Below are 19,304 nucleotides of genomic sequence, written 5' to 3'. Positions count from 1 at the left end.
CTGCTTCTGCTCACTTCACTTTATATAAGTTCTTATAAGTCTTTCCAGTTTTTCTGAAATCAACCTGCTTGTCATTTCATATAGCACAAAAGTACTTTATCAACAGTCATATACCACAACTTGGTCAGCCATTCTCTAATTGATGGGAATCCCTCAAAGCACTCAAATTCTTAAAGAAAAAGTAAATGAACTACAGGAGGAAATAGACAGTAAAATTATAATAATAGGAGAACTCAACTTTCTTCTCTCAGAACTAAATAAGTCTAACCATAAAATAAATAAGGAATAAGGTAAGGAGATGAATAGAATTTTAGAAAAATTAGATATGATAGACCTCTAGAGAAAATTGGATGAGAATCAAAAGGCATATACCTTTTTCTCAACTGTACCTGGCACCTTCATAAAAACTGAACATGTATAGGGGCATTAAAAAACCCACAAACAAATGCAAAAAAAGAGCTGAAACACTAAATGTACACTTTTCAGACCATAATACAATAAAAATTACATTCAGCAAAATGTCTTGGTAGTATAAGTTAAAAATTAAATGGAAACTAAATAATCTAATCCTAAAGAATGAATGGGTCAAAGAAAAAAATCATAAAAATAATCACTAATTTCATTAAAGAAAATGACAACAATGAGGCAGCATAACAAAATTTCACTACAGTGAAAGCAGTACTTATAGGAAAATTTGTATCTGTAAAGGTTCATATCAGCAAAAGAGATAAATTACAGATCAATGAATTGGGCATGCAACTAAAAAACTAGAAAAAGAATATATTAAAACAGCAAAATAGTTATCCTAAAAATCAAAGGAGAGATTAATAAAATCAAAATAAAAACTATTGAACTAATAAATACAAATAAGAGCTTGTTTTATGGAAAACAAAACAATAAAATAGACAAACTATTCATTAATTTGATCAAAAAAGGAAAGAAGAAAACCACAAATGAAGATGAAATTAGAGCAATTATTAGGAGTTATTTTGCCCAATTATATGGCAATAAAACTGATTAAGTGAAATAGATGAATATTTACAAAAATACAAATTTCCCAGAGTAACAGAAGATGAAATAGAATACTTAAACAACCTTACACTAGAAAATGAAATTAAACAAGCAATAAATGAGCTACCTAAGAAGGGAAAAAAATCCCCAGGACCAGATGGATTTACAAGTGAATTCTGCAATATATTTAATGAACAATTAATTCTACTATTATATGAACTATTTGAAAAAATAAGTAAAGGAGTCTTACCAAATTCCTTCTATGATGCAAATATGTTTTTGATTCCTTAACCAGGGAGAACAAAAACAAAGAAAGAAAACTATAGACCAATTTCCCTAAGGAATATTGATGCAAAAATTTTTAATAAACTGCTAGGCAAGGTAACTATAATAATGTCTCATAGAGATCATACATTATGACCAGATGGGATTTATACTAGGAATGCGGGGCTTACTCAATATTAGGAAAATTATAAGCATAATTGATCACATCAATTCCAAAACCAACAAAATTATTACGCTTTGCAGATAATATGATAGTATACTTAGAGAACTCAAGAGTACACACTAAAAATAGTCAAACAATAAACAACTTTAGCAAAGTTGCAGGATACAAAATAAACCTACATAAATCATCAGCATTTCTTTATATTGCCAACAAAACTCAGCACAAAGAGATTGAAAGAGAAATTCCATTTAAAATAAATAAAGACAATAAAAATACTTGGGGGCCTTCCTACCAGGACACACACAGGAACTGTATGAACACAATTACAAAACACTTTTTTTTTTACAAAAGAAAACATAGATCCAAACAATTGGAGAAATACTCATTGTTCATGACTAGAAAACAGGTAAACAAAATAATATCAAAGAATAAATGGACTACTTGAAAATAATGACCAAAAAAAGCTTGTATATTATATTTCAAGAAATCATAAATAGAAACTGCCAGATATCTTAGGACTAGGGAGCAAAATGAAAGCAGAAAGAATTCACCAATCATCCAAAGCATCAAGAAATCAGTCAGCAGCACACAAGACTCAGCTATTGGTTGCTCAGATTTCTTCCTCCAAAAATCGCCAAACTGGCATTTTTCAAAGGAAGAAAATCCAGCAAACATAAAAAAATGCTTCAAATCACAACTAATTAAAGAAATCAAAGTAATTCTGAGATTCTACCTCACATCCATCAGATTGACAACGATGACAAAAAAAAGAAAAGTAGAATTGTTAGAGCTAAACAGGCACACGAATACACTGAGAATAGAGCTAAGAACTGGTACAGTCACTACAGAAAGCAATTTACTACCATGTACAAAAAGGCAACAAACTGTGCCAAACCTTTTGACCAATGGATCATTACCAAATCTATTACCTCCAAAGAGATCAAAGAAATAGTAAATGTATCATCTCTTATTGTAGCAGCAATGAACTCAAAACTAAGGGGGTTCCCATCTATTGAGGAAATAGTTAAATAATTTAGAGTACTTAAATGGAATGGAATGGAACACCACAAGAAATAATGAAATGGCTGATTTCAGAGAAAATTTAAAAGTCCCGTATGAAATTATGTAGACAGAAGTGAGCAGAACCAGAAAAACTAGTTACATAGTAACATGGGGAAAAAGACTTTTGAAAGACTTAAGAAATCTGAACAATTCAATGTGTTCCTCATCTCCTGACAGAGAGATAATGAACTCAAGATGCATAACGAGATATATTTTCAGATGCAGACAATATGGGATTTTGTTTTGCTTGACTGTTCATAGTTATTATAAAGGATTTCTTTTTTTCTTTTTTCTTTTTTTCCAATGGGAGAGAGGGTGGGAAGGAAGGAGACAAGCATAAAGTAGCAAAAAAAAAAAAAAAAAAAAGAGAGAGAGAGAGTCATTGAGGCATTTTTTTTAATGGAGAGAAAAGAACAAAAGGAAGTCCAGGCAAGCAGGATATCTTTCAAAGCTACAGACTGATCTTATTATATACTGTAAAAAAAATCATGAAGTATAAAAAATTTCATGTACCATCCTCTTGTTCTGTTACACCGTGAATATAAAAATGTCTATTCTACTTAGTATTTGTTATTTTCAGAAAAAAAAATTAGTTAAAAAAAAAGAAAAATAATTCTCAAAGACTTGAGATCAATGCAATGACAAATCACAATTCCAGAGGACCAAAGATGAAGCAAGCTAGGTGATGGACTAACCATACAGAATAGGCATACACTCTGGCACAATACTAGAGTATGCTTTGACTATGAATATTTGTTATGAGTGGTTTTTTTTTTCTTTTCTGTCGTAGTGCTACTGGGAACTGGAAAATGTGGAAGGGAGAGAAAATTAGTGGTTAATTTTTTAAAAAATAATTTAATTTGAAAAGAAAAAAACCTTACATGACTGTAATACTCTGATATATCTCCTACTTTTATCTGGCAAGTTCCTTTAAAAAGCAATCTACATTCCCTGTCACATTCTCTTTTCATTCACTTCTCTCAATCCTTTGCAGTCTGGTTTCCAACTTTATTACTCAACTGAAACTATTCTTTCCAAAGTTACCCATGATCTCTTAATTGACAAAAATAATGCCCTTTTTCAGTCAAGACCATCAAGGGAATTAATGAATAAAAATGCAAAGGTATGGCCTAGCCATACCAGATCTAAAACTGTATTATAAATAAGCAATCATCAAAACTATTTGGTTCTGGTTAAGAAAGAGAATGGTGGATCAGTGGAATAGATTAGGTATACAAGACACAGTATTAAATGACTATAGTAATCTACTGTTTGATAAATCCAAGGATTCTAGCTTCTGGGATAAGAACTCACTATTCAAAAAAAAAACTGCTGTCAAAACTGGAAAATAGTACGGCAGAAACTAGGCATACACCAACATCTCACACCATGTATCAAGATAAGGGCAAAATGGGTAAATGATTTAGACATAAAGGGTAATAACCATAAGCAAATTAGGAGAGCAAGGAATAGTTTACCTGTCAGATCTACAGAGAAGGGAAGAATTTATGACCAAATGAGAGATACAGAACATTACAAAATGCAAAATGGATAACTTTTATTAGATTAAATTAAAAAGGTTTTGCACAAACAAAACCAGTACAACCAAGATTAGAAGGAAAGTAGAGAGATGGGAAACAATTTTTACAACCAGTGTCTCGGATAAAGGCCTCATTTCTCAAATACATAGAGAACTGAATCAAACCTGTAAGAATACAAGTATTCCTCAATTGATAAATGGTCAAAATACATGGACAGGCAATTTTCAGATGAAGAAATCAAAGCTATCTATAGTCATATGAAAAATGTTCTAAATCTCTATTGATTAGAGAAATCAAAAACAAAACAACTCTGAGGTACCACCTCACACATATCAGATTGGTTAATATGACAGAAAAGGAAAATGATAAACGCTGGAGAAGATGTGGAAAAATTGGAACATTAATGCACTCTTGATGGAGTTATGAGTTGATCCAACCATTCTGGAGAGCAATTTGGAACTATGCCCAAAGAGCAATCAAACTGTGCATACCCTTTGATCCAGCAATACCACGACTAGGTCTACATCCCAAAGCGATCATTAAAAAAGGGAAAAGGAGCTACATGTACAAAAATATTTATGGCAGCCCTTTTTGTGGTAGCAAAGAATTGGAAATTGAGAGGATGTCCATCAATTGAGGAATGGATGAACAAGTTGTGGCATATGAATGTAATGGAATATTATTGTGCTATAAGAAATGATGAGCAGGCAAATTTCAGAAAAACCTGGAAAGACTTACATGAATTGATGCAAAGGGAAATGAGCAGAACCAAGAAAACACTGTACACAGTAACAGCAATATTGTGCAATGACCAACTATGATTGACTTGGCTCTTCTCAGCAATACAATGATCCAAAACAATTCCAAAAGACTCATGACGGAAATGCTATCCACATCCAGAGAAAGAACTAAGGAGTCTTAAAACAGATTGAAGCATACTATTTTTTCTTCTGTTTCTTCTTTCACAACATGACTAATGTGGAAATATGTCTACATGACTGCACATACATAACCTGTATCAGATTGCTTGCCATCTTAGGGAAAGGGGATACAAGGGAGGGAGGGAGAAAAAAAATTGGAACTCAAAATCTTATAAAAAATGAATATTGAAAACTATCTTCACATGTAATTGGAAAAAATAAAATACTATTTACAAAAAAATGCCCTTTGCTCAACCCTTCATCCTTCTCAAGTTTTCTACAGTATTTGATAATGGTGATTATCTTCTCCACCTGGATACCATCTCCTCTCTGGATTTTCATGAGCCTGTGCTTTCTTGATTCTACTCCTACCAGTCTGATAACTGCCATCAGTCTCCTCTGGGGGTCATTCTCAGCAATATATACCCTAGCTGTGGGTGTATCCTAAGGCTCTATCCTGTTCCATCACATGGATTTTATGATCATCTCTATGCAGATGACTCCCAGATCTAAATATGAAGTACAAATGTCTCCCCTGAGCTTTTGTGTATCTCTAAAGGCTTATTGGACATTTAATACAAAATATCCCATAAGCATCTCAAACTTAACATTTCCAAAATAGCCCTCCTTATCATTTCCCCCCAGTATACCCATAGTTGGGCCCATTACATACCCCTCTTTCTGAAATGTCTTATTTCTTTCAGACCACCACTATCCTTCTAATCACCCATTTCAACATCCTTGGTTTTGTCCCTGACTCTTCACTCTCTCTCTTTCGCTCCCCATATCTAATTAGTTGTCAAATTGTTGTGTTTGTCCTTCGTTTTCTAAGAGGATCACGACATCAGGAAAATGATAACATGACTTGAAGTTGACTTTGATTTGAGTGAGGGAGGGTCTGTGCAAGGTCACCAGCCTCACTTTCTCCTCCAGAGCCATCTGTGTCCAGTGGCCTGATATTCATCAGGACAACTGGAGATGGCCCAGGATGCAATGGGAGACCCTAGCCCTTTCAGGCTAAGGCCTCTTCAGGTTCTCACTTTGAGTGAGGTAAATTTTGATGGCTGGAAGCTCCCCAATTAACTTGGGGTTTACTGGCTATATTCCTGCCTTCCTGCCTTTCTTTCTTTCCTTCTTTCTTTCTTTCTTTCTTTCTTTCTTTCTTTCTTTCTTTCTTTCTTTCTTTCTTTCTTTCTTTCCCATTTCACTCTGAAGCTTATAGATGAGATCACAATAGGTCCCTGGCCAAGCTCCACTTAATGGCTATAATTTGGGCCTTCCTGGCTCAGAGTGAATGTCAGTGGTAACTGTTGTCAAATATTCTCATTTCTACCTACACATCATCTTGTCTATCAGTCCCATTCTCTCTACTCACGCAGCCATCTTTCACCTGGACTACTGCAATAGCCTCCTAACTGGTCTCCCTATTTTGCCTGTTGCCTCTCTAATCCATCTTCCATACAGCCACCAGTGATTTTCTTAAAGCACAGGTTGGACCATCTCACTCACTTGTTCAATAAAATCCAATTACTCCTAGGATAAAATATAAATTCTTTTAATAGACATTTAAAGCCCTTCAGAAGTCAGCCCTACCCTATATGTCCAGTATTAATACATTACTCTCCTTGCCACATTCTATAGGCCAACCAAACTGTCTTTATTGCTATTGTTCATATATGACATTCAATCTCCCGCCTTCATACTGGCTGTCCTTGGTCCCTGGAATGTACCCCCTCCTCATCTCTGACTCTTTGAATCTCTTGTTTCCTTCAAGAATCAGCTCAAGCACCACCTTCTACATGAAGCCTTTCTGAATTCCCCAGTGGCTAATACCTCTAGCCTCCACTACTCCATCCCCACTCTACAAAAAAAAAGTTACCTTATATTTATTTTGCCTGTATTTTACATATGCATCCATATGTGTGTCTCCTTCCCCAGATGGAATTTATGCTCTTGAGTACAGGGACTAGTTTACTTTTGTCTTTGTATCTCTAGTGCCCAGCACCATACTTGGCATATAGAACCATTAATAAATGGTTCTGGATGGATGGATGGATCAATGGATCGATGGATTGATGGATCAATGGATGGATAGATAGATGATTAATTCTAATCTCTGGGGAAGAAGAAAGCTAAAAGCTTTCATATTAGACAATGAAACACCCTTCAATACTGGTAGCAAATACATGCATAAATATGTATATGTAAATGTATGTGTGTGTGTGTGTATTTTAAGCCAGTAGCAAATGGAAAAAATGAAACTCACCATCTTGATTTCTGTCCAGGCTATTAAATGCCAACCTCATTTTTTTCTCATGGTCTTCAAGGTACTGCATAAATTCTTCAAAGTCTAGCTGGTCATCCTTGTTAGTATCACTAGCCTTTAAAAGATCCTACAAGAAAGAAGAAAACCATTAGAGAAATTCTTCAATACTATTGTATAGCTGGACTGGTCCTATTAAGTAAATCAATTTTGTCAGGCCATGTCTAAACCAACCAAAGACATGAAAATTACAGACTTCCAGAACAGTGGTGTCTAACTCATACAGAAATAGGGACCACTAAATCCCACATAAGAATCTCTGTAGATTACATGATGACATAGAAATCTACATGTTAATATTATCCATGTTTTATTGCCTTTTTCTTTATTTTGTTTATTTATTTCCCAATTACATTTTAACCTGGTTTGGGCCACATTCAGGAGTGTGCCATATGCCCCATATTTGACACCTCTGTTTTAGAATGAAAAGTGACTTTAACAGTCACCTAGACCAACCTCTCACTTGACATTCCACAGTTTCTTAATTTTATAAAACACTGGAAAAATCACCATTGTATCAGATGCAAACAAATCTAGGTTTCAGAATGAATTCTTTATTGAAACAATGAAGCCAAGACTTGCATAATAAAAGGCATATTTTCAAATCATAGTCATATCTTCAATTCTCTGATATGCACATTAAAAGTCGTAAAGGTAGAGATGTTTCTAACCGATGCCCAAGCATATCACAGGTTTCATTCTGCTGGCTATGCCCCTCTTTGCAAAATGTAGATCCCATTCCCAAATCATCCTATTTATTTTACAGAATTAAGAGAAGAGGCAGCATGATACAGTGGAAAAAACATAGTCCTTAGAGTACTTACACATCTGTTTACATATCTAATTACCCACTACTTATGTATGCTCCTGAAGAACATAAGCCCCTTGAGCATAGGGCCTATATTTGGTTTTTTGTCCTTATACCCTCAGAAACTAAATGTCTTCCATGTACTAGATATAATAAATCCATGCTGAATTTAGGTCATCCAGATAAGAATGGAAAGGAAAGTTGCATTTTGAATTCTATCAGTTTCTTTTATTTTTCAACTATGTATTCATAGTGCTTCTGAGTACAGATTGGCAGCATAGACTTGGAATACTCTTAGCACAAACAAGAAACTGGACAAAGCACCCAAAAGTATGACTATTGCAGTTTACTTTGGGCTGCCTGAATGCCACATTAATTAGCAAAAGCAGTACTCTGAAGCAAAGTCACAAGTCTCTTCTTCCTAGAGGAAACTAGAAGACTCATCCTGCCTAAATTTGTAACGGTCATCCCCAATGACTAGAACAGGCCTGGACAACATACCACTTGAGACCCACCAAAGGCCCCCAGGAAAATGTAGAGGACATAAGGGCAGCTAGGTGATGCAGTGGATAGAGTATCAGGCCTGGAGTCAGCTCTTCCTGAGTTCAAATCTGGCATCAGACACTAGCTGTGTGACCCTAGGCAAGTCATTTAACCCTGTTTGCCTCAGTTTCATCATCTGTAAAATGGGCTGGAAAATAAAATGGCAAACTACTTTCTTCACCAAGAAAACCCCAGATGAGGTCACGAAGATTTGAACATGATGGGAAAATGGCTGAACAACAACATGACCAGAACAGATTCCCCCAATATATCCACCAGTTGAAATTTTTCTCCTTGTTCAAACCAGCTATCATCATTAAAGCCTCCCCTGATCCTCCTCTCCTCAAATATTTCATAGTCTCCTCTGTGAATGTAGTATAATCTAATCTGTAGCTAAGTGAGATCAGGGACTGTATCATCAACTATCTCTGAATCCCCAATGCCTAACAGATTAATTTGCAAATAGAAGTGGGTGGAGCCAAGATGGTGGCTGGAAAGCAGGGACTTGCTTAAGCTCTCCCCCAAATCCCTCCAAACACCTGTAAAAAATGGCTCTGAACAAATTCTAGAGCTGCAGAACCCACGAAATAGCAGAGGGAAGCAGGTCTCCAGTCCAGGAGAGCCTGGATGGTCCCTGGGAAGGGTCTATCGCACAGTGCTGGGAGTGGAGCACAGCCTAGCGTGGGCTGCGCCAAGATAGATGAGACTGAGAGTGGGCCAGAGCAGGCTTTAGAGCCATAAATCATTGAGCTGTGGCAGTTACCAGATTTCTCAACCCACAAATGCCAAAGACCACAGAACAGGTTAGTGGTAAAACTGCTAGATCAGGTTAGAGAGCAGTCCAGCCCAGCCCTGGGGATGGTGGAGGTGGTGCAGTGGTGGTGGTAGCAGCAGCAGCAGCAGCAGCAGCAGAAAGCTCCTGTGGCTGCTTTCAGAGCTCCAGTATCAGCTGCTTCCCAAGACCCTGGCTCACAGGTGGGAGGAATCAAGAGGCAGATCAGAGCAGGAGTGCAGGGCTTGCTTTGCCATGCTTGGATCTGGGTCGAAATCCTGGTTGGCGGTTCTTGGGGGAGGAGGAGAGCTCCTGTGGCAGAGCTTGCAGTGACAGTGGTGTAGAAGTAGCTCTGAAAACAGTAGCACAGCCCCTAAAGCTTAGGACAAAGTACTCTCTACAGTCATACCCTGACAAAAAGCTCAAAGGTCAAGTAGTTGGCTGGGAACATAGCCAGGCAGTGAAAAACGATGAATACTTAGACTCAGACTCTAGAATCTTTTTTGGTGACAAAGAAGATCAAAACTTACAGCCAGAACAAGTCAATAAAGTCAAAGAGCCTACATCAAAAGCCTCCAAGAAAAACAGGAATTGGTCTCAGGCCATGGAAGAGCTCAAAAAGGATTTAGAAAAGCAAGTTAGAGAAGTAGAGGAAAAATTGGGAAGAGAAATAAGAGTGATGCAAGAAAACCATGAAAAACAAGTCAATGACTGGCTAAAGGAGACCCAAAAAAATACTGAAGAAAATAACACCTTAAAAAATGGACTAACCCAAATGGCAAAAGAGCTCCAAAAAGCCAATGAGGAGAAGAATGCCTCAAAAGGTAGAATTAGCCAAATGGAAAAAGAGGTCCAAAAGACCACTGAAGAAAATATCACCTCAAAGATTAGACTGAAGCAAGTGGAAGCTACTGACTTTTTGAGAAATAAGATATAAAACAGAATCAAAGGAATGAAAAAATGGAAGACAATGTGAAACATCTCATTGGAAAAAGCACTGACCTGGAAAATAGATCCAGGAGAGATGATTTAAAAATTATTGGACTACCTGAAAGCCATGATCAAAAAGAAAAGCCTAGATATCATCTTTCAAGAAATCATCAAGGAAAACTTCCCTGACATTCTAGAACCAAAGGGTAAAATAGAAATTGAAAGAATCCACCAATCACCTCTTGAAAAAGATCCCAAAAGAAAACTCCTAGGAATATTGTCGCCAAATTCCAGAACTCCCAGGTCAAGGAGAAAATATTTCAAGCAGCCAGAAAGAAACAATTCGAGTATGTGGAAACATATCAGGATAACACAAGATCTAGCAGCTTCTACATTAAGGGATCAAAGGGCTTGGAATATGATATTCCAGGGGTCAAAGGAGCTAGGATTAAAACCACCTAGGCAGCAAAACTGAGTATAATGCTCCAAGGCAAAATATGGATTTTCAATAAAATAGAGGACTTTCAAACTTTCTCAATGAAAAGACCAGAGCTGAATAGAAAATTTGACTTTCAAACACAAGAATCAAGAGAAGCATGAAAAGGTAATCAAGAAAGAGAAATCATAAGGGACTTACTAAAGTTGAACTGTTTTGTTTACATTCCTACATGGCAAGGTGATGTGTATAATTCATGAGACCTTTCTCAGTACTAGGGTAGTTGAAGGGAATATACATATATGTAGACAGAGGGCACAGGGTGAGTTGAATATGAAGGGATGATATCTAAAAAAATAAAATAAAATAAGGGGTGAGAGAGGAATATATTGAGAGAGGGATAAAGAGAGAGATATAATGGGGTAAATTATTTCACATAAAAGTGGCAAGAAAAAGTATTTCTGTTGAAAGGGAGGATGGGGCAGGTGAGGGGGAATGAGTGAATCTTGCTGTCATTGGATTTGACTTGAGGAGGGAATAACATACACACTCAATTGGGTATCTTACCCCACAGAAAAGTAGGGGGAAGGGGATAAAAAAGGGGAAATGATAGAAGGGAGGGCAGATGGGGGAGGAGGTAATCAAAAGCAAACACTTTTGAAAAGGAACAGGGTCAAGGGAGAAAATTGAATAAAGGGCAACAGGATAGGATGGAAGGAAATATAATTAGTCTTTCACAACATGATTATTGTGAAAGTGTTTTGTGTAATGATACATGTGTGGCCTATGTTGAATTGCTTGCCTTCTTAGGGAGGGTGGGTGGGAAAGGAAGAGGGGACAGAATTTAGAACTCAAAGTTTTAAAAACAGATGCTCAAAAAAAAAAGCTGTTTGTGCATGCAACTGAGAAATAAGATATATAGGGAATGGGGCAGAGAAATCTATCCAGCCCTTCAAGAAAGTAAGGGGAAAAGGGGTGGGGGGAGTGGGGTGACAGAAGAGAGGGCTGAATGGGGAATGGGGCAATCAGAATATATGTCATCTTGGAATGGGGGGGAGGGTAGAAATGGGGAGAAAATTTGTAACTCAAAATCTTGTGGAAATCAATGTTGAAAACTAAAATATTAAATAATAAAGTAATTGTTAACAGAAAAAAAAAAGAAATGGGGAAGATACAGACTTCATAATAACCTCGAAAGACATACATGATATGATGCTGAGTGAGTGGAGCAGAACCAGGGGAACATTGTACACAACCACAGATATGTTGATTCTGTGATGACTGACTTTGATAGACTTGGCTCTTCTCAGCAACACAAGGTTCAAAGACAACTCCAAAGGACTCATGATGGAAAGAGCTATCTACATCCAGAGAAAGAACCATGGAGTCTGAATGAGGATTGGAGCATACTATTTTCTCTTTTTTTTCTTTTTTTTTTCCTCTTTTGTTTTTTTTTTTGGCTTTGTTTCTTCTTTCTCAAGATTCATTCCATTAGTGATAATTCTTTACAACTTGACTATTGTGTAAATAAGTTTAATGCAAAGGTATATGTAGAAGATATATTGGATTCCATGCCATCTTGGGGGGGGGGGGGAAAGGAAGGAGAAGAAAATCTGGAACTCAAAAACATGCAGAACTGAGTGTTGTAAACTAAAAATAAAAAAATCTTAATTTAAAAAAAATTAAAAAGACTAAGAAGTCAAAAAAAAAAAGATAGGCCCAATGGTAAAAGAGGCACTAAAATCCACTGAAGAGAAGATTTTTTTTAAATAATATTTTAGACTCAAACCCCAGAACACAAATGCAGAATAGAGAAGAAAAAAACATATCATAAACTTAAATATTGGCACTTAAATACAAAGTAAGAAAGGGGGGAAAAAGCATGTTATATGCATAGTAGAATGGAAGAGAGGATTCAAAATATGTAACAATAAATTGTCTATAAAAAATTTGCAAATAAAAGGCACAATAAAATATTATTGAAGCCAAAATGACTTGCTCTTTCTATCCCAGCTTGGTTCACCCATATCTAGACCAAGTTTTAACTGACTTGCCTATTAGAAACATCCCTGGCTGTCTGCACTATCTTTATACCTTTTATCTAATGACTTTCCTTATTATCAGATACACACTCTTCACCTGTTCCCTCTTCTCTACCCGTATATAAACCTTACTCTTCAGAACTAGAGCAATTTCCTTTTATAAACTCACATACATCTGATGTTGCGAGAAAAAAAATGTTGTAGAGATAGGATCCTCATTTTTTACACTCTTTCCAGAGGCAGCTGGTGGTACACTGGATAAAGTGCTGGGCCTGGAGTTAGAAGTAGTTCAAATTTAGCCTCAGACAATTACTAATTGTGTGACTCTAGGCAAGTCACTTAACCTCATTTGCCTAGGTTTCCTCAATTGTAAATTCCTCCACTGTATACTATAAAATAATAACACATACCTCCCAGGGTTGTCAAGGAGGTCAAATGAAATAATAGTTGTAAATGAATTTACTACAGTGCCTGGCATGTAGTAAGTGCTATATAAATTCTTTTTCCCTCTCCTTCCTACCAATTTATTGTGTGGACATATAAATTAAGGCCACAGGTGAATAATTTCTAAGAACATTCTTGTAAAAATGCATGCACAATCCCTACCTTGGTATTTATCATCTTCAACCTAAGAAAGTTAAAAAGGCATAAATTCTCAAAAGTTCAAGTGATTCTGATGATTTTGACCAATTTTTCTTTAATATTCTAAAGATAAAAACCATCAGTTCTTATGGTTTCAACCACATGTAGTTTAAGTAGTCTGAGTCAGTAATCTGTTTCCTGATTGAGTCATTGCCCTCCAAACTTCAGTGTTGCTCATTGCAATTCTCAGACCACAACTGCATTATCTTTATTGCAAGGATCGATGAGGGAGAAATGGAATTAAAAAACTCCTGCCTTTTTAATCCTATTTGTCATTTGTGTTTCCCCCATAAGAGAGGAACATTTTCTTTTTATCCTTCTCTTAGGCCTCATTCATTTAAGGAACATTTCTTGAAAGTTGCATAATGTGGCTTGTTATAGAGGAAGTGAGAAGCAAAGATGACTTATACTGCCTAAGGGGTGGCTAGGTGGTTCATTGAATTCACTGGGCTTAGAATCGGGAAGACAACCTCATGAGTTAAAATTCAGCCTCAGACACTTGTTTGCCTCAGTTTCCTCATCTGTAAAATGAGCTGGAGAAGGAAATGACAAACCATTCCAGTTTCTTTGCCAAGGAAACCCTAAATGGGGTCAGGAAGAGGCAGACACGACTGAAACAACTGAAGGCTGGAAAGGTAGGATATGAACGAGCTTGGAACTAAAAGCTTTTGAGAATCTTATCAGCTGCTCAAAGAAAGGAAGACATGAAGAGTCAAAAGAACAGAAGCAAGAGAACATTGTATACAGGAATAGCAATACTGTTAAAAGAATAAGTGTGAATGACTAAGTTATTCTTAGTATTATAAATACCCAAATCAACTACAAAGGACCTATGAAGGAAGATGCTACCACCTCCAGAGAACGAACTGATAAATAGAAGTATGCATAGTATGGTTTTACATGTATGTGTGTGTGTGTGTGTGTACATCAAATGGTGGCCTTCTCTAGTGTGGGGTGGGGGAAAAGACAGGGAGACTTTGAAACAAAATGTAACAAATAAGTAAATGAAATTAAACCAGAGGTGGGGGGGGGGGGGCGGGGTTGGGAGAGACAGAGGAAGGACAAACTTCTACTTCCTACATTGTTTCCTTGCACCCATTAATTAAGGCCCCAAACTCCTTTAATCCATCAATCCATTCGTTACCCAGGGAAAGTATAAAAGACATCAGGAGCTGGTTTTCTGCTTTGGGAAATGGCCAGGAGAATTGGTGGAAGGTGATTAAGTTGACCCTTCCACAGAATCTCTCTTAACAAATGTTTTATTCGTTTTCTTGGTATAATAAAATTGTTTGTGGCTATAAAGCTGATTAACTGTGAAATGATATGAAATGTAGAAAGTTGGTCAGATTAAAAGGAATCTGAGCAATGTGGGGAAGGGACAAACCAAATGAGGATTTCCATAATTTTAATATTTCAAAGTGACGGTCTAATATCATGGAAAATGGAAAAACATTAAAGCATACCCATTAAAAAGAGAAGTTTTCACATGCCGTTTGTATTTATTATAGTTTTAGAAGTCTTATCAATAAGGCAATAAGAAATTGAAAGAGTAATCATTGTCAAAGAGGTTAAAATATCTCTGCTTTTTATACATGATCATATATCTAAAAAAATGGAGTCAACAACAAGCAAAATTAATGGTGATCAATGACTTTACTAAAGAAATTAGACATAAGATGATTCCCCCCAGTCATCTGTACCATATGCCAGAATTAAGGATAAAAAAATTAATAGCAAGAAAAATAGCCTTTATAATATCAAAAAATGCACCAAATATTGACCTGAGGCATATAAGGAACCTGTACAAAGTCAACTTCCTTAACAGAAATCAAGGAAGAAATGACTAAATAGCAAGATACTGCCTGTACAGGTCAAGTAAAAATAGCAAAAACAGGGAATATATCCCAAACCAACTTACAGATTTAATACAATACCATGTAAAATACCAATAAGTGATTTCACTGAATTAGATAAAGTCATAACAAATGTCATATGGTAAAATGGTGATAAGGACTCCATCTGTGATCTTCACAAGGATAGAGAGTTCCCACATGAGAAAATTCCCTCTCTACCAATTGAGTACCTCATTAGCAACTTAAGAGTCTTAGAGGGTTGTCTAGAACACAAAGAGGTTAAATGACTTGACCAGGGTGACACAAGCCAATATGTGCTAGAGTCAGGACTTGATCCCAGCTTTCCTGTTCAAAGTCTCCTCTCTGTCCACTATGCCACTCTCACACTGGAAAGGTAGGTTGAAGCCAGAGAATGGTAGGCCTTAAATACCAGGTCTAGGAGTTGATATTTTATTTTATTTACAGGGCAGTGGGGAGTTTTTCAAGGATTTTTGAGCAGCAGAGACATTCAATAAACACACTACACTGAAATCACTTTGGCAACCATCAGAAGGATCAATTAAAGAAGGGAGACATTGGAGCTCAGGAGACTATTTAAAAAGGCTACAAAGATAGAGCTGCTAGGCAGCGCCATAGTGCCTAGAGTGCCGGGACTGAAGTCAGGAAGACTCATCTTCCTGACTTCAAATCTGGCCTCCGACACTTACTAGCTGTGTGACCCTAGGTAAGTCACTTAACCCTGTTTGCCTCAGTTTCCTCATCTGTAAAATGAACTGGAGAAGGAAATGGCAAACCACTCTTGTATCCTTGCCAAGAAAACACCAAATGGGGTCATGAAGAGTCACACATGACTGAACAACAAGAGTTAATGAAGGTGTTAAAGTAGGGAGATAAAAAGATGAACAAGAACACAAAGAATAGTCAAAAAGAAAAGCAGCAAAGTGGGGCTAACACCACTAAATTTCAAAATGCTACAAAGCAATAGTTTTTTTTTTAAATGTCTAGTACTGGGAAAAGAATGGAGAGTCAAGGAAACATAATAGGACCAAGAAATAGAACCCAATGAATTTGAAAGATTTGATGTTTGATAAGCCCACATTTTAGAAACATTAGGAATAGAATCACCATTCAAAAAAAGAAACTCTTTAAAAAAAAATGGATGACAATACAGCAAAAAAAAAAAAAATGAGTTTAGATACACATCTTATATCACATATCAAAATAAATTAACTGGATCCACAATCTAAATTTTTTAATTCATTAAAAAAATGGAAGAAAAAATATTTTTCTTACCTAGCTGGAAGTAGGGACTTTTATCAAACAAATAGAACTTATTGAACACAAAATAAAAGGGTTTGGTTATATAAGAATAGAAAGACTTTGTAAAACAAAAAGCAATATCTCTAAAGTTAAAAGAAAAGAAACAGATTGGGAAAATATTTGCTCTCAAAATATAAAAATATCTATTAAGTGCATAAGAATCTAGAAGGAACTGATGTAAATAAATATTCCCCAATGGAACAAGAGTCAAATGATACAAACAGGAAATGTGGGGACAAGAAAATGCAAAGTGTTGCTAAAAGACCAAATTCCTAATAATCAGAGAAATGTGAAGACAACCAAGGTTGTGATCTCATAGAAAAATACAAAAAAATTTATAAAAATCTAATATTGGTAGAACTATGGGGAAACAGGTACCCTATTACATTATTTATAGTACTGAAGACTAGTGCAAACATTTTGGAGAACAATATAGTAACATATAGTGACTAAAAAAACTTATAATGCTTTTCAACCCAGCAAATCCATTATGATGACTTTACTCAAACAATATTTTTTTTTAATTTTAAACACGTCTCTACAAAAGCATTCATAGTTTAATACTAGAGAACTTTAAAGCAAAGATATGGAGAGATAGCAAAAAAAATAAGTTGGAAAATGTGGTTCATACATATAATAAATTATTTACTATGTGTCAGGCACTGTGCTAAGTGCTTTACAATTATTCTCTAGTTTAATCCTCACAACAGTTCTGGGAGATTACAGTTTTGGTAGTTGTATCCCAATACCTAGCACAGTTGTATCCCCACCACCCAGCACTTGTTAATAGTAAGTACTTAATAAATGATTATTGAATTTAATTAATTAAATACCAAGTGGCATTTGAAGAAGAAAGGGGAAAGAGAAATAGCACCAGCATTATAAGGATGGAAAAATGGGAGAATGTGAGAAATAATATCCTGGATTCAGATACCGAGGGAACACACATATTTTTACCATTCTCTTTAGCCAGTGCAATGTAAGCTCTATTAAGAGGTTACCTCTAGGCCACCCCCAGTCTCTAGTTCTCTCAAGTGTCACCTCCTCCAAGAAACCTTGACTTATTACCACATCTTTCCACCCGTTACTCCCCATATATCACTTTGCTGGCACATCCATGTGCTCACCATATATCACTTAGTATTATAGCTACTTGTCCTATGTGTCTTTTCCCCTACTTGTAAGTTTCATGAGAGCAGAAACCTCTTATCAAAACTTTGTCTTTTACCCAGCATCCAGCATATTGCTCTTCATAGAATAGTTGTTTAACAAACGTTTGTTTAATCGCACAAAAGTCTTGATGGACCTTAGAAGTCCTCTCATCCAATCCTCTCATTTACAGAAAAGGAAGCCTAGAGAGAGGTTGTGACTTACCCAAGATCACCAGGTAATAATAAGTGGGTACCACAAGGATTCAAACCCAGATCCTACCCAGCACTTTCTTCATTAGGAAGCCATTTATCAAGGGCTCCAGTACTACACCTATGAGTTCTCATATGTACTCCCAGCAAGCAGCAGCCATGAAGACATATTTAGGCCACTAGATGTCTTAAAGAGATTTCCTAAAAAGCAGCGGTCAGTACTTTGAAGAAGCCCCTCTCCCAGAGCCTCACAATTTCTGAAACACACTTAGAGAAGGCTACAGTGTGTTATCACTGTCAACCACAGCAGACACTCTTAAGGTACTCCCAAATCGAAATCTTTGCACTTTCGCTCACTCCATCACAAAATCATGGATTAATGTGGTAAGGAGGTCAAGATAGGTCAGATTTTCATTATTTTTCATTCATCAAATTAATATAAGAATGAGGATGGGGAAAAGGTGTTTTTCTTAATAAAGAAATTCACTTGAGCTATGAGTCTCGCTTGATGTTGGGGAAAAGAGTGGTTTTGCCCGCTATTCACCTGCTCATCTATGCCTACCTCATGCGCGTCTTTTCCTAGGGGAACGCCCAACTTCCCGAGACCCTCCTGCAGCTCGATGATGTCCACCTTCCCGTCCCCGTTGCGGTCCAGCTGCCGAAACAAGTTTTCATACCGGCGGTTGGACTCTTCGTCTTCGTCGTTACTGCTGACGGTCAGCACGAAGCCACGCACCCATCGGAGCATCGCGCCCAGAGGCAGTGGGGTACACCCTGGGGAACGTGGAAAAAGCCTCCTCCAGGCACCAGCCGGCCTCCCAGCCTGCCCTCCTTGGCCCTGCCCCAGCCTTGCCCCTCGCCCGGCCCAGCCGACTACCGCCGCGGGGGCGGCTCGGGCTGTGGACCGAGGCGGCCCGAGACTTCTGTCCGCGCGGAGGCAGGGCCGCTGCACCCGCTCCGGCACAGCGGCCAGCGAGCTGCGGAGCTCACTTAGCCCCTCTGCACCGAGGTGAGCGTCCTGGATAGGAAGCTCTGCCGGTCTAGCTATGGCTCCCTCGGGGTCGGCCGGGGTCAGCAGGGTCCTGCAGGGGCACATTTTCAGGGCGCTGTCAGAACGCAGGGAGGAAGAGGCCCTTAAAGTCCAGCGTCCGTTTGTCCGCGGAGGGCAAGTTACTGCAGGGCAGCTCCCCGAGGTGGGGCAGGACAGAACTGGGGGACTGCTACTGGTTTTGCATGGTGGCGCAGGGCTCTGGAATCACAGGGAGCTCCAAGTCCCCGAGCTCGAGTCTCTC

The 19,304-nt window shown here is 37.4% G+C and overlaps 1 protein-coding gene across 1 annotated transcript in view; it reads right to left on the bottom strand.

The window, feature by feature from the left end:
• The window catches only part of LOC118857536 (calcium-binding mitochondrial carrier protein SCaMC-1-like), a 56,875-nt gene extending 38,115 nt beyond the window's left edge, over positions 1-18,760 (bottom strand). Inside the window, exons 1-2 of the mRNA XM_036768192.1 lie at positions 18,575-18,760; positions 7,249-7,375 (exon numbers count right to left, since the gene is read on the bottom strand). Of these exons, the coding sequence (XP_036624087.1) occupies positions 7,249-7,375; positions 18,575-18,760 (313 nt within the window). The remainder of the gene's footprint in view (positions 1-7,248; positions 7,376-18,574) is intronic.
• Positions 18,761-19,304: the final 544 nt, after the last annotated feature.

Source organism: Trichosurus vulpecula, chromosome 7 (assembly GCF_011100635.1).
Source record: "Trichosurus vulpecula isolate mTriVul1 chromosome 7, mTriVul1.pri, whole genome shotgun sequence".
Lineage (NCBI taxonomy): Eukaryota > Metazoa > Chordata > Mammalia > Diprotodontia > Phalangeridae > Trichosurus > Trichosurus vulpecula.
Note: the sequence above shows the minus strand (reverse complement) of the source record. Positions and strands in the feature narration are given on the sequence as shown.